Here is a 24,679-nt window from a genome sequence, read left to right on the forward strand (position 1 = left end):
AGGTTCCTCGTAAATGTTGAAATGTCTCTCTACGAGAAGGGAGGAAGCGCGGCGGCTCTCGCAATACGAGGGAAGGAGGGAGGGGGGAGGCGGGAGCCCTGCGCGCGCGGCGGCGGCGGCGGCGCGCCCCAGCCCGGCCCGGCCCGGCCCGGCCCACCCCGGGCAGCCCAGGTACAAGGCCACGCCCCCACCCCTGGCAGCCGGTGGGAGTGTACGAGACGAGTGGTTAATCTGCAGCTGGATGGGAGGGGAAAGCCGCCGGTCTGGTTAACACAGACGGAGCCGCGGCGGGTGAGACACTCGCTGGGCCCTCCAGTGTCGCGGAGAGGCAAGCGCAGCGCGCAGCACCTGTGCGCCCACAAGTCAGCCCGGGGACCGGCCGAGCTCCCGAGCTGCGGTAGAAAAGGGGAGCGAGCGGCCGAGGCGTGCGACGGCCACTCACCGCTGCGCCCGTTCGGAGACGCGGGGAGAAATGCGGACGGGGTAGACATGAGCCGGACTTACCTCCGATGTTGGATCTTTGCTTGGAAAAGCGTGTGGGTACGACCTTGGTAAGGAACCCGATTTTATTTGATTTGATCTGGAAACCAAAATCGATCTGGAAACTTCTTTTTTTTTTTTCCTTCAATTTTTCTTTCTTATCACGTAGTCTCAATAAAAGCAAGAGACACTCGGGTGCGCGTGAGGCTGTCAAACATTTAGAAGACTTTTTCCTTATGAATCAGTAACCCTTTCGCTTCTGCACACACTAGGCGATTCGTTGAAATTTCAGTAGTTGCTCCTGCCTACACCCCCACCACCAACAGCAACAAAGTACCCACGCTGGGCGGGCTTCGGCTCTCCGGGTTTCATTGTATTTCCATTTTTATTTGGCAGCGTGACTGCTCCATACACGTTAGAAGGAAATTACAATGTGCAAATGGACACGGAGCATTTTTTTTTTAAGAAAAAGATCCTCTTTAGCGACCCAGGGAAAAAGCGTAAAACTCAGCCCGAAGCTTCTCCGCGACGCACGCTCCCGATTCCCCGTGGAAAGCGGACGCGCGCGGTCCTCACTTTTCCACCGACGCGCCTGTGCCGGGAATGCGTTAAAGACATTGTTTACCTCGATTTTTCTCTTTGGAAAGCACTCCCACCCCCCCCTTCCCATAGCCCTAGGAGCGAGGATAGAAAATCGGGCATATTCTTCGCCATGTGTGTACGTGGGCTTATCCTGGGAGTCTTGGGCGTTGGTTAATAACTTTAGTTACAGTCCACGGGAGCCCAAGCTTGGGCTTCTGGGAATCTGCACACTTTCAGATTTAAATGGAAAGTGCTCATTTGTAGCTGAGGCTTCCGAAAGGAATTCCCTTCGGGGAATTCTATTGACTAGTTTCATATATTGTTCTGATTGATTGATTGATTGATTGATTCTCTCCCTCCCCCCAAATTTGGCTTTGAGAGATACCCACAGATCCCAAAGAAAGTTAGGGGATGTTTCCATTTCTCTTTCTTATTCTTTTTCGTCTGTGGTCCAAAGAAGCTAGCTGGGAGAGGCTGGTAACTTAGGTCCGGGATGCTGGCCAGACGCACCCCTCTCCGTCTGTCTTCCACGCGGAGGACGCTGGCGGGGGGGGGGAGGGGGGGAGGGAAGGGAGGGGGGCAGTTGTTTTGAAAGTTGGTTCAGAGTTGGGAGCCGGTGGGAAAGTTCGGTCTTCCCCTTTTGGAAAAAGGCTGGCTGGGTTCCGCTCCTGCACCACACGCGCTTTCCATTTTTAGCTTCATTCAGAGGCAGACGGAGCTCCTTCCTCTTCCTCCCCTTGTTTGTGACACTTTTCGGAGGCAGCTTTTCCACGGCGGGGCTGAGGGGCTGGCGGCCATGACCCCGGGCCGTCCGGGACGCAGGGCGGCAGCAGCAGCGCCCACCACATTTTTCTGCCGTGAGAGGTGAAGGCCGAGATTGTTCCAGGGTACTTCTCCCTCCAACGAGCCTGTCACCTTCTTCTCCAAACCCCCTCACTCACCCCCCGCTTTTTGAATGCAGGGGATCATTTTCTTTTTTTTCTCTTGTTAAGAACTTTGCTTCTTCAAGCCAGCCGGCTTTACGCGGGGGGTTTGGGGGGGGGGGGCTCTTACTCAACTGTACCAAGTGCACCACATCTGCTTTTCAAGTCTTCGTCACAGGCTCGCGCAGGGAGCTGCGGGGATCGGCAGGATCGTGGGCAGGAGCATTAAAAAAAAAAAAGACAAAAAGCCTTCTCCCTTCTCTTTCCAGGCTGCCCCCAAGTGTAGCTCCAGTGCTGTGAAGGTTCCAGAGTTGGCAGAGGAGACCGAGAAGACCATGAAAATGGACATGAAGGACGCGGACATGACTCAGTGGACAGAGGCTGAGTTTGAACTGAACTGTACCTACATTGTCAACGATCACCCCTGGGATTCGGGCTCTGATGGGGGGACCCCGGTGCAGGCAGAGGCCTCCTTACCCAGGAATCTGCTTTTCAAGTATGCCACGGACAGCAAAGAGGTAAGCCTCTAGGTTGATTGATGGCTGAGCTACACTGGCACCTGGCGCCCAGTCTCCCTACTGATGGCTCCCGGGGTGAATAGATGGGGATCTCTTTTAAGGATCAGCAAAGACTGGATCCGCCACAGATGCTCACTTCATTCCTGGGTTTCTCGGTCCCAAAGTCAGTTCCTTCTCATTTCCTCCAGCCGTCAGCTGTTCCATACTAATTAGTCCACAGTTAAATCTTTTGGCAAATTGGCATACCTTGGAAAAGCTGGTGGGCAGTAGCACGGAGGGTCACACCTTGTGTCACTCATTGCCAGAGGGCTGTGGGAGAGGTCAACACCCACCAGCCCTCCTCTTCCCAGGGTCTTTTTTTGTTTGTTTGCTTGCTTGCTAGTTGGGTGTTGTTTGTTTTTTCAGGGAGAAAACTTTTTCTTAGAAAAGAAGGATTTCATGTGTCATTTTGTCTCCCTCTGCTCATGCGATGGCTTTATTCTTTTTAACGAGCCAGCTTTATTAGCTGGGTTTCTAAAATTATTCTCAAAACCTTGACGTGTTTATGAACTGAAGTGCTGGCAGAACCCAAGCCAGAGGGCCATGTAAAAGTGTCCTCTGTCAGATGACTTCACTAACCGCTGGCCCATCAGCCGCAGCTCCTTTGCTCTGGCTGGGTTTGACAGGCCCATTCCTTACTGGCCTCTGAAGTGGGTACGCTCTTTGTTGCTTCAAAGAGGCTGAAAACCTAAACTTGGAATGAGCAAGCGATTTGTGTTTACCCCTTTTATATAACACTTAGAGTGAGGTGTGATGGTTAGCTGTGAAATAACTGGCAGAACCACCTCCCATTTGGGAAATTTGGCTTCTGTAGTTTGCTCTCACTGGTGGCTGGGTAGAGGGGAAGGAATCTGAACCTCAGCAAACTTCCCACCCTCAACTGTGCTCTCTGTAGTCCCATTGCCTTTGGAAAACAGTACAAGGGGAATCATCTGCAGCCAGAACAGGGCTCTGCTGCTGGGCCCATTCATTACAGTGATGTCAAATCACTTTCGCCTTCCCTAAGGAACAACCGCATTTGAAGGAATCCGGGAGTCTGTTTGGGAAACGCTTTGTCTCTTTCCTGTTTGTGTGTCTGACTTCAGTGCTTTTAGTGGAGGAGAGACACAGCTGTCTGAAATTAAATAGAACAATTCTACTTGGAGTTTCATGAAAGCTCAACTTTTTTCCCTTTTTCTTTTCTTTTTTCCTAATGGGAGAGTAGTGGCAAATTTTAGAGAAAGCAAAATTTAAATTGCAGTTGTACGTGAATGTAATTAAAAAAAAAAATTAACCCCAGAGGTCAGCTTTAATTATACCTCTTCCTGAAAGTAATGCTCTTCTCAATAGAAAGTCTCGAAAAATGTGGCCTTTGGAATCAATGTAGCATTTGTTTGGGTCTTGAAGATTTGGCTGTGGTTTTGAAAGGTATAGTGTGGTTTTTTTTTCCTCCTATCAGTTTTGATTAAATATTGATCTGTTCACAAGATTCATTGGTATCATTGTTGTCCTCTCGGTCCATGAGGACTGAAATCAAGAACTCTTTCTTCTGTAGGGCATCTCTACCCTTCATTATCTCACAATTTTATTATCAGCTAAAAGCTGAACTGAATTTCAGTTTTCATCCTTCTACTGAAAATCATAGGTGAGTCAAGTTATGCTCTTAGATCATTTAGTCCAAGGTTCAGGGAGATAGTCACTTGCCCACAGGCTGTAGTTAGAACCAGACTCGGCAGTGGAAACAAAGTTCTTCTGCCGCCTCCAACAAGTGCTTCTTAGATGATGGTACACTGGCCCCTCTCGGTGTCACTGTGGCTTTAGTTATTGTCAGCATGTTTCAGACAGATCCTTTATTAGGCTTATTTGCTGGTCCCCCCCCCCCTTTTGAACATAGAGTTCCCTCTTTCAGGATATTAAACACCTTCCCCCCCCCCAAAAAAGAAAAGAAAACCAAAACACGAGCAAACAAAAAGCCACAGAGTATATATCACTGAAGGCGCAAAACCCGCTCAGAGGCCAGGGTGCTCCTCCATTTCCCCATACTTTACTGCACTGAAGGAAGCACTTGACTCCAGGAGAGACTGCCTCAGTCCCTTACCACGAAAGCAACCAGGAAAAGGATGAGAATATCCCGTGTCCTGAACTTACTCTGAGATCTGTACCTGTTTCCCTGTGTCTTTTCTCTTTCTGTTTTGAACTTTGGGAAGGAGTAGCTCCCTGGAGATGAGCCATTGAGGGTGTGCTATCCATAAACCAGTTCCAGGACAGAAGCATTAGGGTTCAATGAGGTGTTTACATTGTCATTATTCAGTTGGTTCTTTTGTCCTACAAGCCACGGAAATAGGGAAGAAACTTTTCTACTTGTAGGTTTTTATCTGACTAATCTACTTTGCCCTTCTTTAAGGACTTTCATTAAAATAGAAGATGTCACATTATGGGCTATTATGCTGACATCCTGGGGAATTTTTTTTCAACAAGATCATTTTTCATTATGAATTTGTGCTATGTGTCAGCACCTTTTTTCCACCCTCGGTTTAAAAACAAAACATACAAATCAGATTTCTGATTTTGACCTTTGCTTTTAAATTTGTACCTTTATTAAAGCTGTTCTTGCTTCTTTATTTCTGGAACTAAAAACCAAACAGACATCTTATTCAAACTTTTAGAGCTTTTTAAACTGATGGGTTATTCTCTTATAGGGGTTTTCCCCTTCATCCTCTTGAATTAATCTGTGAATGCCTGACTCTAGAAAAATCCATCTCAACATTGGTCTCTGAGATGAAGTTCGCTCTGGGCTGGGGTTACTTATTCCCAAGAGACACTGTCTTCTGTCAGTATGACCTCCTGAAGTCCTAGGCTGATAAACGTCAACAGGGACAGATCATGAGGACCAACTCAAGCTCCATTCTCAGGCCATCTGTAAAAGTATCTCTGTCTGGAAGTGGCCCTGTAGCTCAAAACTGTAGAGCAACTAGTTAGAGAAAAAAAAAAAAAGAAAGAGAGAGCTCAGAGACAGGGCACAGGCCTTGAGTTCAAGCCCCAGGGCCAACAAAAACAAAAATCAAACAACAAAAAGTATCTCCACCTAACATGCAATTTCTATCTTTAAACTCTTTGATTTGGGAGGTGAGAAACCAAGAAATCACCACATTTAAGACTGACAAAATGAAGGAAGAAGACTTGTCAAAAAAACATCTCTCTGTCCATTCCTCTAAAAATGGGGCAAACTACAAACTAAAAGGTCTTGATCCACTACCGAACAGGAGTCCTTGTAAAGCGAATACCCTTATCATCAACAGAGAATTTTAATTGAGTCCTTTTTCTGAGGTGGAATTCAGGGAGGGGAAGAGATAGCTAGTAATTAAGATGATCCTAGTGTCGGTTGAGGTAAGGATGCTTAGACTACCTTGAAATCCGAATACTGTTTCTGCTTAAAAATCCTCTGCTCTGTGCGGGTTTACATGCATTCTAAATAAAAACAGTTCACTTTTCAAACTTAAGATTGTCCTTATTATCAGACTTTCATCCAGCACTCCCATCCAACCCATCTTAGCTATAAAATTGCCATTGTATAAAGTGAAGAAGCCCCATTTTTTTGTTTTGGAGTGTTTTTTGTTTTTTTTGGGGGGGGGGGATTTTTGGTCTGGAAGCTTCCTCGAGGGTGTGTTCTATAGCTGAGGCCACTGACAGAGACAGAAGCTCTCTAGTGGCAAAGGGGCCTGTGTGGCACATAAAGTATATAGGAAAGAGCTTCTGTTGGGGCAGGTGAAGTCTGGATGTGTGGAAGGCAGTGTCCTCTTCCTGATAGGATAATAGAAGGCCCACAGCAGCCTGTCCCCAGCAATAATTCTTTAGGACCCTGGTCAGTTCCAATAAGATTTTTTTTTTTTTTCCTTCCTGAGTTAGGTGAATACACTCTTAGGTCTTTTTGTACTTTGAAATTCCAAACATGCAACATGTTTCTGTGCCACATATTCTTGTCTCTAGGACAGAATACTGTAAGAGGTGAGAGAGAAGGACTCTGCTAAGATACACAATGATTCTCAAGGACAAGATTATGACTTCCTCCTCTTCTTCCTCCTCCTGTCCCCATTCCAGTTATCTGGAAGAACTCCTTAATTTTAGAGTGTTACAAGCTTTATGTTTTTCTTTGAACATGAATTTGAGGTGAAAGTGTCTATTGTCTCTTATTCTGGGCTTTGATCAAATATAAGTGATTTATTTTTATTTTATTTATGTATTTGTTTGGTTTGGGTTTGTTTGAGACAGAATCTTGGCTATATAGGCCAAACGGACCTCAAACATGAGAGAAGCCTCCTGTCTCAGCCTTGCAAATGCTAGGATGGCAGAGAACTACCACACCCAGTGACATAGGTGGTTTATGAGCTACGGGATTCCTTCCAATCCCCCAATTCTACAGTGATTTTGCATCTCTTCATCTCTGTGTTAGCTTTTTATATATTCTACAGTTCTCTATATAGTAGGAATTTTGAATATTAGGGCTCTCTTTCATTCCTTCGTTAAGACAACTTTGTTACTGAAGCTTTTTCATCTAGTTTTTGCTGTTGTACTTTGATGCTGTTTGTTGAAAACAGGGTCTTGTAAATTTGCCCATGATGGGCCTGGACCTCATCAACCTTCTGCTTTAGCCACTAGAGTAACAGATTTCAGGCCAAACCAGCACTCCTGCCTACTCTCTTCTTAGTACTCTCAGGTCTTGCCTACTGAATTACATTTGGAAGGTTATCTGTCAGTGGCAAGAACCTGGGATACTGCTTCATCTCTTCCCAATGATTGGTTCCCATTGAGGCTCTGTCATCTTGAGCCTTCCATACATCCCACTGTGGTAGGAACATGACTCTAGTTTACTCTAGTTTTCTTTTGGTGCCAAGGGGAAAAAAATGTGCTTTTTTAGTGTAAGATTGATAACTGGAAACCAATCACATTCTACAGAAGAATGACAATTTGGAAGAAAACTTGTGACCTTCATGTGCTGTTCCTTGTTGGTAATCAAACTCTGACTCCCAGAGACTATAATTAAAACAATGTTGATAAACCAGTTGAGTACCTGGCTTAAAATTACTACTTTAAAGTGGATGTGTTGAAAATATCAGCTGCTAATTATTGGCTCACCAACAAATGGTATTATTTGTTTTTCCTGTTTGTCATTTCAGTATTATGGAATAATCACTTCCATGTGAATGCCAATGATTTGTGTGTCACAGAAGGCAATTCCCTGAATCTTCCGAATTAATAATATGTCCTGGACAATGAATTTCTGAACAAATAAGTCTACCTAAGTTTTCAGGATGTATTTTTATCTCAAGACTGCTCTGAGATGCCTCCTCCTGTCCCTAACAGTTGAGCTGCTAACAAATACCAATAATGATGAACTGTTCTTGAAAGGGCAGATAGATGTAAATGAAGGCAGAGGAGGAGGATGAAATGAACATCTGCTTTTTTCAGCTCTCTGCCAGAAATTCATCAAGGACCAAAAATAACACTAGAGCTTGCCAGCCTTGTTTCAACTTGTGTTAGGTATAGGAAATTCTCTCTCTCTTTCTCTTGCTCTTTTTTTCTCTCCCTCTCTTCTCTCTCTTTCTCTCATCTTAAGTATGCTCCACTGACATGTATATTGAATACTAAATTACTGTAGAAAAATAAATCATTTCCTGATAAGAAACTTACACAAGAAAGACTGCTGGGTAGGTGTGCCTATTCTCTAGGAGACAGCGGTTTAAATTCTTGATGAGCTTTAACAGGTAGCAGTGGATTTCATAACCCAAATTTCACGCTCCATTGTGAACCACCTGAACCAGTGCGTTTTCTTGTATCAGCATCTGACATTTCAGGACCAAAATCACACAGGCGCTATCAAGGATAGTAGAACTGGAAGTAAATATTACTGATTTCTTTTTTTCCTTTTTCTTTTCTTTGTTGAACTGGTGCTTGCTGGGCAAGCAAGTGATCTACCACTTGAACCACACCCCCTAGTCCTGGTAATAAATATTATCTTTTACTCCACCCCTTTGTCTATTTCAAAAGGTATTCTGTAATTAATTTGTGGGCTGTTTTGAATCAAAAATAGGAAAGGGAGAAGTTTCTGGAGTTCTTTTGAATAATGATGAATTGCTTCCTGATTCTTGGTTGATTTTTTTTTTTTAATTCTCTCAAAAGAAACTTAGGATCAAGCAGGAACTGTGACACAGTTAACATGTTTCTTTGGTAAGGCTTTCCAGAATCAAAATGTATTGAGTCTAAGAAGGTCATTTCTTCAGATCTTAGAACCCACAGTGCTTAGAACTCACAGCTCCTCAGTACAAATTCCATCTCAAAGGAGGACCTTTGACCACTCTTGAATAGATGTCAGAGAAGAACAAAGTTACTTGAAAGATCTTTCTTCCAATTAAAGAGAACTTACAAGCTATGGGGGTATCGGGCAGAGAGCTCATCTGGGATGAAGAAAATATAATGTGTTTGGTTTCTGGTTCCTGAGCCTTTGTGGAACAACTAGAGAGCATTATTTTGGTTTCTGAGGTTAAAACTGTTTTATTTCCCTAGAGTACACTATGTTTATGGTTTGAGGGAGAATGAAATAGGAAACTAGGAAGAGAGCTACAATTGTCTAATCTTGACCATCTAATTCTTCTGTGTCTTATTCTCAAAACAGAATGGTTATTATCTTCTCTGATCTCCTAGCACGAAGAGTAATAATAAAAGTAAAGGACCTTCCATCGGTGGAGAATAATCCTGTGGACTATTTTAATGCTTGGTTGAATATGTGCTTGGGATTTGAGATTCTAGATAGCCTGGTCTGCGGATACCTGTTAGTTGTTGAGGCTTCATTAATGCCTGGTCTCTGATGTTGACTGGTTAGCCACTTGACAATTCAATTCATTGAACAAGAGCGGATAACATGTCACAGTGCAAGTAATTGTTTCCTACGTTTGTCCTTTTAGATTATTGGAGTGCTGAGTAAAGAATACATACCACAGGGAACTCGATTTGGACCCCTAGTAGGTGAAATCTACACCAGTGAAACAGTTCCCAAAAATGCCAACAGGAAATATTTTTGGCGGGTAAGTAAGAACACAACAACAACAACAACAAATTAAGGCTTTTAGTGTTAAGGGGGGAAAAAACTAAAGCTGTAAGAACATATAGGATTACTTCCTTTTTCAGCCCTGTATTGAGAAATGCTGGGGTCTGCCCACAAGTATTTGGGGCGTGTGGGGAGAAGCGAGGATCCTGATGGAAATAGGGAATTCTGAGCATGGAAACTAGTTAAATGTTCAGTCCAGAGATACAAAGTGTGGGTAGTTACTGTTGGCAATAATGGACTCTATGGGACTTAATTTTTGCAACTCATTAGAGTTTTGTGATGAAAGGAAATGGTGTGCTGCTTGCTTCTGAGCCAGGTTCATTTTTATTTCTCTTCAAGGAAGTAGTAATGAGTCACCAAGCCTTAGATTTCACCCCTTCTTGATTGCTTGGTGAGTTAATGTTAGTTGAATGAAGTTTTCATAAACGATATTTTGAATAAAAACAACTCTGAATGAAGGACAGGTGAAAAATGGGCTTAGAGAAGAGAAAAGAACCACAGAATGGCCCTTAACTTCAACTGCACCACGAAACTAAATTTAACTTAACTTCTAAAGCATAGGAAAATGCTCACACAGTGTGAGATGATAAACTTGGTTCTATCATACATTCAAAAGACCTGCTCTACAACAAGGTGCTGGTGGCTCACTCCTGAGATCTGAGGGTCATGGTTCAAAGACAGTCCAACCAAGAAAGTCTATGAGATTCTTTGTGCCAATTAACCAACAAAAAGTGGGAAGTGGAGCTACAGCTTAAGTAGTACAAGGGGTAGAGTACCAAGCTTGAGAAGAAAAAAAGAAAGAAAGCACTGAGTTCAAAACCCAGTAACCAGCACAAAAAAGACTAGTTTATATGTTGCCTTTGGAATGTCAAGGTTTACAAAGGCTCTCAGATTGAATTTTTGAGTTGGGGTCTGAATCAAGACTAAACAGAGAAGTCAGATTGATTCCATTTTCCCATGCTATTGGTATATTTGGTTTTCTCAATTGGTTCAAATGGTGGACACCTGCCTACTCAGTACTACCAAAATGAAAAACAACAGCAATGCTTATTTAAATTTCACAACCAATTTTTATGTTAATATTTATTTGTGTTAATATTTTAACATAAACAACATACTGGGTGAAACTTTGATAAAATAACTACATGATAATAACCAAATTGAATTGCTCCCTTTGGCTGGTATTTTTACCTAAAAATTTTAATATCTTTTCGACAAGTATCATAAAAGATTTTTGTTAGGCAATTACTTAGAAGCTATTGCCAGGAAATTTGAGGTGTTTTTTTTTTTTTTTAATCCAGGAAGTTTTAAGTTCCAGAAGGGTATTCTACTATTTGTTGAGCATAAGCGAACAATTACAGTTTCCCTAAGAATTGTATGTTGTCCATTGTTATGCGATAATTATTCATGCTTAAAATATATCCACTACATCACTTATAGAAAAAGGGATGCACTTTATTTTTGGCTTTTCTTGCCAATGAAATCTTCTGAGATATGAGCCATAGGTATATTAATTTTTGACTCAAAAGGTTGGAATTAAGACAGTACAGCCTGTCTTATTAGTATGGGATCATTTTGAAGAACTTTTTTTTAAAAGGCAAGAACTACTTAAGAATTTCCCACATCTATCCCAGTTTCCTGTTCATTACTTTTAGTGAATCTTTAAATTAAAAAGTAGCCTTCGTAGGAATTAGCCTCCCAAGAAAGATTTCCTTAGGAGGATTTATTCGAATCTCTCCTTCATTTGGCAAGAATATAGTAGGAGATAACTTCTTGATGTTGCTAAAAGCATCCTGGGTTTTGCTGGCAGGAGGAATCTGAACATCTGTTGGGAGGAAAGAAAAAGTTTTATGCAAATTACACAGGCAAAGAGATGTTCAAATTGAGAAAGCAGTGACATTTCTTGTAACTGTACTGTGAGTCAGCACGTTTTGAATCTTCTTGATAATAGATGGAAATGCAGCCAGGTGACAGGCTACCGTGTTCATTTGACGTCTGCACTCTTTTCTTTTCTGGTGGGTGTGTTTGTATGTGTGTGACCTCATGGCGTTGGCAGTTCTGTTTTTAAATGAGGATACAGTAAATGGTAGTCCGTGGAAAGCTGACTGGAATCAAGATACCAGTAGCTTTAGAAAGCAGTTTCCGCCCTAGTGAAAAGGGCTAGAGTGGTGGAACCCTATGTTCCTGGAAGTTTGCTCATGAGAGTAAACAAACTTGAAAACCCCTCTTGATAGCCCAATGCACCCAGCCTTGTTCCATTTTCTCTTAACAAAACACACCGCAAATGCTCTCACAAGCTGCTTTGATGAAGCCACATGTATTTCCCCCTTCACAATTTACAGGAAGTTACTCTTAAAAGAAAGTGATTCTGATGTTTACTGCCTGTGTTAAAGGGACAGAGTTCCTTTTTATTTCTGATAGCACTGGAGCGAAATACAGAACCCATTCATAGAGGAGCATAGTCAGGGGCGGAGAGGCAAGAGGTCTCTTTGCTGTCCTGTGAGAGCCATCAGGTGCCTCACACTTGAGGGACCCCAACTGCTCATGGCCAGGCACTGACTATCTGTGGTGAAGAAAACTAAGTCGGAGGGAGAGGTGAGACCTTCCCCGAAGGGTTAGGAGCGAGCTTTGCCATGTGGTTGCAGTGAGTGTACATCCTTTGATTTTTTTTTTTTTCCCTATTCTTAACTCTGTCTTTTGACTAGCACCCTATGTGCAGCTGTGAACCAGAGGTAGTATTACTCAAGGACAGACTTGGAATTCTTCTTTATGCTTTTATTGTCTTTAAGGAACCACACACTTTCTGCCTGTTGTTTTAGTTTTGGGGGCTTTTTTTCCCCCCAAAAGCTCAAGCCTGGATCTCAGCATGTGGTGTTTTAGACAAGCTCTTCTCAAATATGGGGGTAGTCTCCCCGAGACTCTCTCTTCCCTCCTCTGACTTAAAAAGAAGCAGCACCGGGCTGAACATGTTTACCAAGAGGAAAAGTGACTTCTCTGTACACTGTCAAACTCTGGCCTCTGTCCCAGTGCTGTCTTTGTTATGGCAGGTGAAATTCACCTTTGCCCCACCCAGTGTTTCCACAAAAAGGCACAGTTCCAAGTATTCATATGAACAAGTGTTACTTTAGGACTCAAGGGTTGGGGGGTGGAGGATGTTTGCATAGTCTGAGCCTTGGGCGGAGGTGTAGGAAACAGCTAGCACGGAGGCCATAGAAAGAGCTGAGACTCAGTTTGACGCAGTCAGCCTGCTCTTCTACCCAGTGACTCAAAGCACTAAAAGTCACCGTGATCAGAACTCAGGTTAGCAGCATCGCCCATTTGTCATTCACTGCTGTAGCTCAAGTGCTTCACTGTGGTGGCTGAAATCAGTCTGAAGCCGTGCCTTAGATGAAATTTTGAGTTTCATTCTTCAGTTATTTCCTGCCACCCCCCCCCCCCCATCCCCCCGTCCCCCACACATGAAAAGACCATAGAACTGAAATGGAAAAGGTAACTGACAGACAGTGCCTTACCTGTTTCCGCCCTGAGTTTTGCTGATTCAGGATGACTTCTGCCACCCTGACTGATTCTCTGTCTAGCTGGGCAGTGGAGGGGAGCCGGAATCCAGGTGGTGAGAAAGAGTTCCATGGCTTTGGGCTAGCTTCCTTTCAGAAACACCAAGTCTGTTTTCTCTTTTTGGACAGATTTACTCCAGAGGGGAACTTCACCACTTCATTGATGGCTTTAATGAGGAGAAAAGCAACTGGATGCGTTATGTGAATCCGGCACACTATGCCCAGGAGCAAAGCCTGGCTGCATGTCAGAACGGGATGAACATCTATTTCTACACCATTAAACCCATCCCTGCCAACCAGGAACTTCTTGTGTGGTATTGTCGGGACTTTGCAGAGAGACTCCACTACCCTTATCCTGGAGAGCTCACAGGGATGAATCTCAGTAAGTGGATTATAAAAACAAAAAAAAATGATTTTTTTAATGCCAGTAATGTCATTCTGCCCTTATGAGCTAATAACATGTTTAATTACATGTCTTCATCATCTGTTTTACAAAGTAGGTGGCTTAAACAAGGGACTAGAAAGAGGAATTTAAAAAAAAATGGTCCCTATTCCTTGTTATGAAACTTGATCGTCAGCCTTGAATGTTGAGTTCAGAAGGTTACAGTAAGAAATATATCCTATATGCCAAACTTTAATGTATGCAAAAAAAGATGGGGTTGAGAATTGAATAAGGATTGTCCCCGGCACACTGCTGAAATCATGCATTGAAATAATGTGGAGATGCACACTTGAATAAGAAGTCATAGGCTGATGAGGTTGTTTCTAGAAAACATCTTGTCATAATTTTCTCAACTACTATTCAAATGGAATAACCCTAAAGAATTTATTTCTTAGTTTCCTTATGGTAAAACGAATTACTCTGATCTCCTAATCAGTATTACAGTAACCACCTATCAGTTTATCTTAACAAATTCTCAGTTCCTTGGTTTATAAGCTTTTACTTTCTCCATTTGGTTAACATTGCTGTCATGACCTCTTTCTGCAGAAGCCTTCTTCGCTTTAGTCTTTCTCAAGAGATATGTGTAAATAATTTAAGAATCAATTTAAAATTCTAACTTTAGTTGTAACAATGGTTGTATGTCCTTAGACTGCTAAATTTTATACAGTTTAAAAAGGAAGTTCCTTTTGGTTCCAAAGTTAAAACTATGTCTGAGATTTTTATTACTTTTTGTTTTGATATTATTTTTAATTTAAAGGAACATTTCAAGGAAAGTATAAGAATTCCCAGTTACCCTTCACCCCCAGACTCACCAATTTCTTTTCTTTCTGTGCCAGTACTAGACACTGTTCCTTAGCATTTTTGTGCTCAAGGCTCTACCTCTTGAGCCACAGTTGCGCTTGCAGCTTTTGGGTGGTTAATTGGAACTAAGACAAAGGGACAATGGCGTTTCCATGGACTTACACTCCGTGATGGCCTCTCCTGGAAACGTACTACTGCCCTAACCTTCTCCCTTCCTCTTCTGCATCACCTTCCATTTCTTTAGCTTAATCACTTATGAATTTAGAGAGTCTTTGATTTTTGTTTTGTTAAAACAGTAAGACTACTGGGCGAGTCATCCCCAGGCCCCCCTGCCCCCCATACCACTGGCTTTTGAATAACCATAAAGGTTGAGGTGAGGGTGTTGGCTTAAGTAATAGAGAGTACGTCTTGAGTGGAAAAAGCCAAGCCAGAGTGCAAGGCCCTGAGTTTATGCCCTTCTGTAAGCCCGTGTGCATACACACACTCACACTCACACACTCAATAATAATAACCATGAAGAAACCTGTTCTATACTACCCTCACATTGTGCTAATCAAAGATTTTTGAAAACCTAGTATTTTTCTTTCCCCAAAGATTCAAGTGTTGATTCCTGTGTTCAGAAGCACTCTGTGTCTTTTCGCATGTGACAAAATGATTGCTTTTCTTTCTCCAAATAAATTTCCCCTTGGATTTCTGCAAAATTTTTCTAAGTGTCAAGTTAGCAACTTTAGGTCCTCATCATTGTTGTCCAGCATTCATAATAACAATAACTAGTCACATGACAAGATTCCTGCTGCTGATTGTGAAACTACTTGGCTTAGGTGTGGCAACTGATGATTGAGACTCTGATCAGGAAAATTTCCACTATTTCATCAAGCCTCATAGGTAGATTATGTGTTCACATGAGTTGTGTTGGGTTTCCATGCTAGAACATAATAGAAGTCTGTGCGGCCCTCCTATTAGGGCTTCGTGGTCGTGATGGCTGAGAAGAAGGGACAAACAAGGGACAAGGACAAACTAAGGAAGAGCAAGTGGCCAGAAATCACTTTGGCATTTTTTTTAAAAAGTATAGCAAAAGGAAAAAATGAACTATTAAGTTCCTACCCCACCCAATTATTTTTGGTTACTTTTTTCTATCTATCTAACCCATCTAGAAAACAGTTGACCAAATTATAGACTTCTAAATGTTAATCTGCTTTCTCAGTTTCAGTTGAAAACAGACTTTGTTTTGCCTACTGCAGAACTTCTAGGTTCTTTCTTGTAGTCTTGGGGTTCTTATTATAGATCGAAAATGTGAGTCGGCATAATTAAGCCATTCAGAGCCTTCAGAAGCAGTTCACTCTTGAAATGACTCCGTCCGCCTACAGCCATTTAAGATTTAAGAACAAAAACAGATCTTGATTTTCTTTTTCATGTTAACTCAAACTGGTGCTAAGTAGGAGAGTCAGAAATGACACCAGCTCTCCTGATTACTCAGCTGCTGAAGGATGAGTTTTTAAAATGTACCTTCATAGAGGCTTCACAATTTCCACCTACAGAGCATTTCACAGAGGCTAACGTTAGCTCCTCTCAGAATATTTTTTTTAGAATAAGGTACAAATCTGCTTAGCTGAAAACATCAGAGATAGCAAACACTTACTATAGATTGACTGTACACCAGGCACTGTGTGCTGTTTTTTTTGTTGTTGTTGTTGTTTGTTTGGTCAATCGTGGGGCTTGAGCTCTGAGCTTGGGTGCTGTCCCTGAGCTCTTCAGCTCAAGGCCAGCGCTCAACCTCTAGAGCCACAGTGCCACTTCTGGTTAATTGGAAATAAGAGTCATGGACTTTCCTGCCGAAGCTGGCTTTGAACTGCATTCCTCAGATCTCAGCCTCCTGAGTAGCTAGGATTATAGACATGAGCCACCAGTGCATGGCCAGAGTTTGTTTGTTTTTTTTTCATAGAAAATGAAAGGTTATGACTTTTTTTTTTTTTGGTCATATGGCCCCAATCATTACTTTAATGTTAGTTCAATAATCACATTAAACTGAGTTGCTTGAAAAGAACATATGACTATATATGAAAGCATATTCAATTCTGTGAATAGACTCAAAGTTTTGATGTTTTTCATAGCCCAGATTTGTTACCTTGAAGATGATAGGAGTAAGGAAAGCCACTGGGTGTGTGTGGGGGGGGGGGCTAATACTTAGATACAATTTGTCTCGTACATGTGACACGTTATAAAGTTAGGAGGTGATTCTTCCATACTTTTGTTGCATGCATTACAGTGCGCCCCCCACCCTCCACCTGCATGAAATTCCTTTCCAAGGCTGTGAGATGCCTGGCCTCTCCGTTTTCCAGCTTACGTGTCTTTCCTTGCTTCAACCACTTCAGCTTTAAAAAACAAAAGTGACAATTTGCACTTCCTGCCTGCTGGGCCTTACTGAAAGACTGATATTGGCCCGATAAGGAAGTATTTATTTTAGGTTAGTGGCTTCAGATAGTATCCTCCCTCAACAACCTGTCCATCACTTCCCTCCAACAGCCTCTTCCCTGATACTGTTGTTCCCCGTGTTTATTCTGGGGCTTCTGGCTGGCCCAGAGGAGCCCGTGATAACAATGAGCAGATAACATTCTCTAAGAGATTCTAACTGGAATCAAATTCCCCACAGCCTGTCAGCCTGGATTTGAAAGCTTAGTTCTGGAGTTCAACAGAATCTTACAGGGTAACAAGCCTAGAGTTCTTCCTCCAAGAAAGCAAGCCAGATGCATTTTGGTTATTTTATTTATTTTGGGTTTTTTTTTGTTGTTTATAGTTTTAGGTGCCAATATATGGGCTTGAACTGCAGGGCCTGGGCACTCTCCTTTAACTTTTTTTCTTAAGGTTGGTGGTGCTCTACTCAGGAGCCACAGGTCCAGCCACCCCACGCTTTTATCTGGTTAATTAGAGATAAGAATCTCATGGCTTTTCAGCCAGCCCAAGCTGGCTTCACATCATGATCCTTAGATCTCAACCCCCTGAGTAGCTAGGATTACAAGCATGAGACACCAGTGCCCAGCAAGCAGGTACATTTTATAAGATGACAAAGAGTACTTACACAGTGGCTTCAGTACAATCCCAGAACCTGCCACCTGTTCCACTGCCAGAACCAAAGGGCCTTACTCTTACTCCACATTGTACCCACACTCAGATTGTTGCCCTCAGTATGCTCTTGGGGGCAGTTGTGCTGGTTTAAGTGAGAGTTCTAGAAAGCAGTGCACATCTCCCATGTTTCTTTGGTTGCAGGGAAGGCCTGAGCAGAAGCTTTGCTGTGTTTCTTGCTCTGACAGGTGTTTTCCTGAAGGCCTCATTTGTTCCATGTGATGGACAGTCCAGGGCCACAGATAGCCTGAAACTGTTCCCATGGCTGGTGTTCCTAAACAGTCTGTTTACTGAGGGATCTTTGCCGACTCCGGGATAAATGCTTTCTTCTGAGATGCCTCTGTTTTCCTTGGTGCTATAAAGTAATTGAACTGGCTCGGGAAGGACTTGTTGTGGTTTGGCAGAGGTGACTGGTCACACCTCATGACTCCAGGAGACAGCTCTGCTGGTAGCCTGGTTAGACCAGAACTTAAATGAAATGCTGGTGCTGTCAGCCAATGCAAGCGTTAAGGGGTGGCGTTCATGTCCTTCATCCATTTGGCACAGACACTTTGAACAGGGCTCTATCTTTAGTTCCTACTAAACAAGAGTCGAATGGAAAATGAATGGCTATGTATTACTTGAAATGAATCTTTATCTTTCACATCTAGTCTGTGGGGTACACTGATGTCTTTTAGGCAACCTAAACAGAGCATCTGAATGACAGGTGACAACCCCAGTATTTTTCCACATATACACACCCCGCCACCTCCAGCTTCTATACTAGCCCGTGTTTGTGTGAACAGCCCTCTTCTGTCATAAAGTTTGTACAGAGGGACGCATCGGCATCCAGAGGCTCAGCTACTGTCCCCTTTTTGCTATGGAGGAAACAGCAGTGCTTCTGAGTGGGTGGCTGGGGGCCTCGAGAGCAAGAAGGAGCGTTCGAGCCAGGTGGTGGTGGTTTGTCACCAGATGCTGCTCAGGTTTTCAGAAGAACAGAACCGCTTTAATGATTTCACTTCAGCTCTCCATAGCCTGCTGAGTAACCACCTTTTTCCTCCTCTTTATTTCAGCACCAACACACAGCAACCCAAAGCAAGCCGGTGCTGATACAAATGAACTCTGCCCCAAGAACGTTCCAAAGAGAGAGTACAGCGTGAAAGAAATCCTAAAGATGGACTCCAACCCTTCCAAAGGGAAGGACTTGTACCCTTCTAACATTTCACCCTTCACTCCAGAAAAGGACCTGGATGACTTTAGGAAAGTCAGGAGCCCCTTATACCCTCGGGTGGTCTACCCCATCCGGGCACCTCTGCCAGAAGACTTTTTGAAAGCTTCCTTGGCCTATGGGATGGAGAGGCCGACTTATATCACTCATTCCCCGCTCCCATCATCTACAACTCCAAGTCCTTCCGCAAGAAGCAGCCCTGAGCAGAGCCTCAAAAGTTCCAGTCCTCACAGCAGTCCGGGCACCACCGTGTCCCCCGTGGCCCCTGGCTCTCAAGAACATCGGGACTCCTACACCTACTTGAATACACCCTATGGCACCTCTGCGGAAGGCCTAGGCTCTTACCCTGGATGCGCCCCTGCCCCCCACCTCCCACCAGCGTTCATCCCCTCTTACAATGCTCACTACCCCAAGTTCCTGTTGCCCCCCTATGGCATGAATTGTAACGGCCTGAGCGCGGTAGGCAACATCAATGGCATCAACAACTTCGGCCTGTTCCCCAGGCTGTACCCTGTCTACAGTAACCTCCTGGGAGGGGGCAGCCTGCCCCATCCCATGCTCACCCCAGCCTCCCTGCCCAGTTCCCTGCCCTCTGATGGAGCCCGGAGGCTGCTTCCTCCAGAGCATCCCCGGGAGGTGCTGGTCCCAGCACCCCACAGTGCCTTTTCCCTCACTGGGGCTGCAGCCAGCATGAAGGACAAGACATGTAGCCCCACCAGTGGCTCTCCGACGGCGGGGACAGCCGCCACGTCAGAGCACGTGGTACAACCCAAAGCTACCTCAGCAGTGATGGCCGCCCCCAGCAGCGAGGAAGCCATGAATCTCATTAAGAACAAAAGAAACATGACGGGCTACAAAACGCTTCCCTACCCACTGAAGAAACAGAATGGCAAGATCAAGTATGAGTGTAATGTCTGCGCCAAGACCTTTGGCCAGCTCTCAAATCTCAAGGTAGGCCTTAAACAGCAGGGCCCACGAGGGCACTTAGTTTACTCCTTGCCGCTGGTTAGAAGCTTCATGGACAGACCCAGGCCAGGCCTGCTGTGTGTGAATTCTGCTTTCCTCTTGCCATTCCTAGCTCTGTGGTTTTAGGACACATTGCCAGCTCTCTCCTGATAGTAAACATGTGGAAATCGGGCTGGTGGCATGCTCTGCTAGCCTAGCAGTTTGGCTCTTTTAGCTCAAGCCCTACTAGACAGAGCATTCTAAAAACCCAGGTGCTTTGTGTGTTCTCGAAGGCTTTGTCTTGATGCTTTTCTTGGGAGTTTTGCATCACCAACCCCTGCGTCTCACCCCCATCTTGGCAGCACAGCTAACCCACCCCCCTACCCGTGTGGCTTCTTCCCAGGTCCACCTGAGAGTCCACAGTGGAGAGCGGCCTTTCAAATGCCAGACTTGCAACAAGGGTTTTACTCAGCTCGCCCACCTGCAGAAACACTACCTGGTACATACAGGAGAAAAGCCACATGAATGCCAGGTGCGCGCACGGCTTTCTGGGTAGAACTTTTGAGCTTTGTAGAAAATGTCTGGAGTTGCCTTCCTGTGAACCCCCCCACAAGGATCCTGTCTTGATAGGGGTGGTGGCCCTGCCCAGCTTCCCCCCATTCCCCCCCCCAACCGTGCCCGCTGACAGCCTGCAGCAATGGATGACACAGCCAGCCTCCAGTGGGTGGGAAAATAGTAGGGAAACAAGCAGCATCTCGTGGGCTGCGCACCCACATCCCTATTTGCTGAGTACTACAACATGGGTGCCACTGGGAGACTTCTTGCCTCCCAGGTTGCTGGGCGTTGGTCAGCTTGCTCCTCCTTGTTGGCATGTCTTAATCTTCTGGTCTTCCCTGTCTCCCTCCCTGACCCCTTCTCCCCCTCCCCCCCTCCACTGTAGGTCTGCCACAAGCGATTTAGCAGCACCAGCAATCTCAAAACCCACCTGCGACTCCACTCGGGAGAGAAACCTTACCAATGCAAAGTGTGCCCTGCCAAGTTCACCCAGTTTGTGCACCTGAAGCTCCACAAGCGACTCCATACCCGGGAGCGGCCCCACAAGTGTGCCCAGTGCCATAAGAGTTACATCCACCTCTGTAGCCTCCAGGTGCACCTGAAGGGGAACTGTCCCGTGGCCCCCGCCAGCGGACTGACCATGGACAACCTGACCCGCATCAATGAAGAAATCGAGAAGTTTGACATTAGTGACAATGCCGACCGGCTAGAAGACATGGAGGACAGCCTTGACTTGACTTCTGTGGTGGAGAAGGAAATTCTAGCTGTGGTCAGAAAAGAGAAAGAAGAAACTGACCTGAAAGTGGCTTTGCAAAGAAACCTGGGGAGCGGACTCCTCTCCTCGGGGTGCGGCCTCTATGAGTCACCAGACCTTTCCCTCATGAAGTTGCCTCGCAGCAAACCACTACCTCTGGTACCTGTAAAGGTCAAACAAGAAACAGTCGAACCGATGGATCCTTAAGATTTCCAGAAAACAAGTGTTTTGTTTCCTTTCTTAAGTTATGACTTGGGTGAGTCAGGGTGCCTGTAAGCAAACTGCTTGTACATAATTCCAGATCTACAAAGAAAGCTCTCTTCTTGGCAGGTGGATTTCCCTCACCTACCTGGAATTAAAGAAGGACTCCAAAGTAACCGAAATCTCAGGGCATAAATGAGGCAAAGACTCTCCATATACATATATATATATATACATATTATATATACTTATTTACACCCATGTCTATATATTTGAACCTGTGTATTTTGAATATTTGTGTGGATATGTTTGCATAGCCTTCCCATTACTAAGACTATTGTCTAGCCATAATTATTTTTTCAATGATAATCCTTCATAATTTATTATACAGTTTATCATTCAAAAAAGCAATAATTAAAAAAAGTTTACAATGACTGGAAAGATTCTTTGTAATTTGAGTATAAATGTATTTTTTTTGTCTTGTGGCCATTCTTTATAGATCAATTTCTGCACATCTGTTTAAGTACCTAAGATATCTATGACTTCAGTCAACCTTTCTCTATATTGTTTTGAAAATGAGGTTTCGGTATTGCCAAAGTTAGACATCTGGTGTGTTGACTCATAGGATCCTTTATCAGCATTGTATAATTTGGGGGTATGTGTGCAGAATAATTACCCAATAATAACTTGAATAGAAAGAACAAGAAAAGGAATCTTCTATGTTTCTGTGGATAGGTTTTTAAAAACAATGTTTGCATTTATACAATTTTTACCAAAAATATAACAGGAAGGTTTTACCAACCTGTGTCTCAAAAAAAGTAAGATTCCCTCCCTATTCTCAAATCATATGACCATTGAGTGGCCACATGACTTTTGCATCCCAATGTATTATCTAAAAATGTGAAGAAGACAAAACTCCATGTTGAAAACCACTGAGAAATGGTCCCAGAGCACAGAGGGTTTGTGTGTGTGAGACTTGAGGGCTTCAGTCTGGGTGCCATTTTATTGTTGTTTTTTGTTTTTGTTTTTTGTTTTGTAAATGTCAAAATTGCACAAAGGTGGTGCTGTACTGGGAAGGATTTGAAGTAGATAGGCTCGGACCACATTTAAAACACAATCAAAAAACAGAAGGAAAACGGGTATTGTGGTCATCTTAGGTAAAATGCGGGTAATGAAGATTCCTATCCCCAACACATTTAATTATATTTCTTTTTTCTGTAAAACTCCACTTTCCTCAGTCTTTGTGTTTTTGCATTTTATCGTTAATTTAACTGAAGCTGAAAGGGCATTGCAAAGTTGTTCAACAATAATTACCTCATTGAGTGTGTCCAGGAGTGCCGAAAGTGATGTCTTTAGCTCATGATTTGCTATTCTAGAGAATACAGAGTAAATGTGCTCCAGAAAGATAGACCCAATCTTTCTATCTTTTACTGTGCTATAATAAGCCCAAAGATTACCTGTTGGCATTCAAAGTGTAGCAAAGAATGGTGTATATTTATAAATCTATTTATACCACTATACCATGTGTATGTATATATATATAATATATTTATAACCACTTCAATTGTGAGCCAAGCCATGTAAAAGAACCTACTTTTCCTAAGAGCAAAAGAACCTCTTTCTGAGACTTTACTTCAATCTGACACCTCTAACCAGAGAGCCTAAAGTTCCCATGCTGGGGTTAGGACCACATCACACCCAGAAAGAAAAGAGATCCATCATTTGGGTTTTAAAGGATTATCTGATTCAGGTGTGTTTTTGTTTTGCCAGGTTATGATTATGTGGTCACTCACGGTCAAGTCACAGAAATACAAAACTTACTATGTTTTCACCACTCTGCTTCCTCTCCTCCTCTCCCTCCTTCCTAAATACTAACACATCACTATTCAGCCTATTTTATATGTTTAACATTTTGTTCATATCAACTAAACAAACTTCAAACAATCCAGGGAAACCTAAGAGCCTTATTATCTGTTCCTATAACTCACAAGACTTTTTTTTTTTTTTGCCCAAAAGCCTAGCACATGCTAGCAATCACTTGACCCCTAAGCTATACCCACAGCTCAAGACTGACAATTTTTGATATATCAGTGTTTGACAAACACAGTCTTTAATTGTAGGTGAGCCAAAGCATCACACTGACATTGACACCAAATGTTTTGAATTCCCAATGAACACCTGTGTTCTCCTTTTGTGTGTTCTTGTCTTTGAGAATTTTTGTAAAGATTTCTTCTCTTATCACCTCTTTTCCTCTTAGGCCTCTTACATGTGAATGTTGAGCCCACAATCAACAGTGGTTTTATTTTTTTTTTCCTCTACTCAAAGTTAAAACTGACCAAAGTTATTGGCTTTTTACTTTGCTAGAACAAAACTTATCTTATGTTTACGTACCGGTTTACATTGTTATTTATGTGCAAATTGTTAAAAATGTAAATTAAATATAAATGTTCATGCTTAAAACAATGCCTGTCTACTGTCATGAGGGAAGGGCCAGTAGACTATATCTTATCCAAACTGGGAGGGGGATGGGAGGTGACTCTAGTCCACATTTTGAACACTACCCAGTTTGCCTCTCCCCTTCCCCTGTCCCAACCCCTGCTGTGTTCTAAGAAGCACCAGCCAAAATGTCTTGATTAACCCCCTCCTTCCTGATCTACTAGAGAGAAATTTAACAGCACTGATCTGTTGTGTCCTTCATAACTCAACAGTGTAAGAGGTTTCTATAATTATGAGCTAAAAACATTTTCTAAGACGGTATTTCAATCCTTAGTAAATGGGATAAGATTTGTTAGCCTTCATTGATAGATATGGTGGCAAGAGGTCAAGAAGACTTGAATCAATTTCAGAAATGCCTTCTGACTCTTCTCATCTTGCAAGTGTGCAGGCCGAGCCCAGGGGTGGGGGAAGGACCTAGGTTCGGGAACAGCCGGCTTCAGTGTCTGACACACGCATGCGTGCATCCCACTGGGAATGACTGCCTCACACTGCATCTTCCTCTTTGCCTCTTCACCTGGAAAGTAAATAGGCGACTCGTGCCCTCAAAGCGAATTTTCAGAAAGCTGACTTGTACCAGAATCTGGGCATGATTTGGGTGAACCCCAGGGATTGTACTGGCATGGCCACAGCCTAGGAGCTAAGTGATGAGTTTGAGTCCACATGCTTATCCTGGGATGGGCCAGAAAATAACATGTTTCCAGAAAGAAGGCACGATCCAATTTGAATATGACTTGGTAGATATGAGTGGGAAAGGCTTCTAGAGAAGCGATAGTGCCTTCCGTGAAGAAATCTAGAAGCCCTTTGCAAGTGATTTTTTTTTTTTTGGGGTCCGGTCGTGGGGCCTGAACTCTGGGCCTGGGCGCTGTCCCTCAGCTCTTCAGCTCAAGGCTAGCGCTCTACCACTTGAGCCATGGCGCCACTTCCAGCTTTTTTCTTTTTGCTTATGTGGTGCTGAGGAATCGAACCCAGGGCCTCATGCAT

The 24,679-nt window shown here is 43.5% G+C and overlaps 1 protein-coding gene across 2 annotated transcripts; it reads left to right on the top strand.

Annotated features, from left to right (window-relative positions):
- The first annotated feature begins 260 nt into the window (after window positions 1-260).
- Prdm1 (PR/SET domain 1) lies at window positions 261-23,665 on the top strand. Of its 2 annotated transcripts, XM_042668574.1 has the most exons (7): window positions 261-551; window positions 2,255-2,503; window positions 9,481-9,600; window positions 13,307-13,559; window positions 18,593-19,698; window positions 20,096-20,224; window positions 20,633-23,665. In XM_042668574.1, the coding sequence occupies exons 1-7, from the start codon at window positions 510-512 to the stop codon at window positions 21,206-21,208; spliced, it is 2,475 nt and encodes an 824-aa protein (XP_042524508.1). In that variant the 5' UTR covers window positions 261-509; the 3' UTR covers window positions 21,209-23,665. The 2 variants fall into 2 exon arrangements, with proteins under 2 accessions (XP_042524508.1, XP_042524569.1); XM_042668635.1 differs by lacking the exon at window positions 20,096-20,224.
- The last annotated feature ends 1,014 nt before the right edge of the window (window positions 23,666-24,679 follow it).

This window comes from Dipodomys spectabilis, unplaced genomic scaffold (genome assembly GCF_019054845.1).
Source record: "Dipodomys spectabilis isolate Male_0828 unplaced genomic scaffold, ASM1905484v1 ptg000001l, whole genome shotgun sequence".
NCBI classification, from domain to species: domain Eukaryota; kingdom Metazoa; phylum Chordata; class Mammalia; order Rodentia; family Heteromyidae; genus Dipodomys; species Dipodomys spectabilis.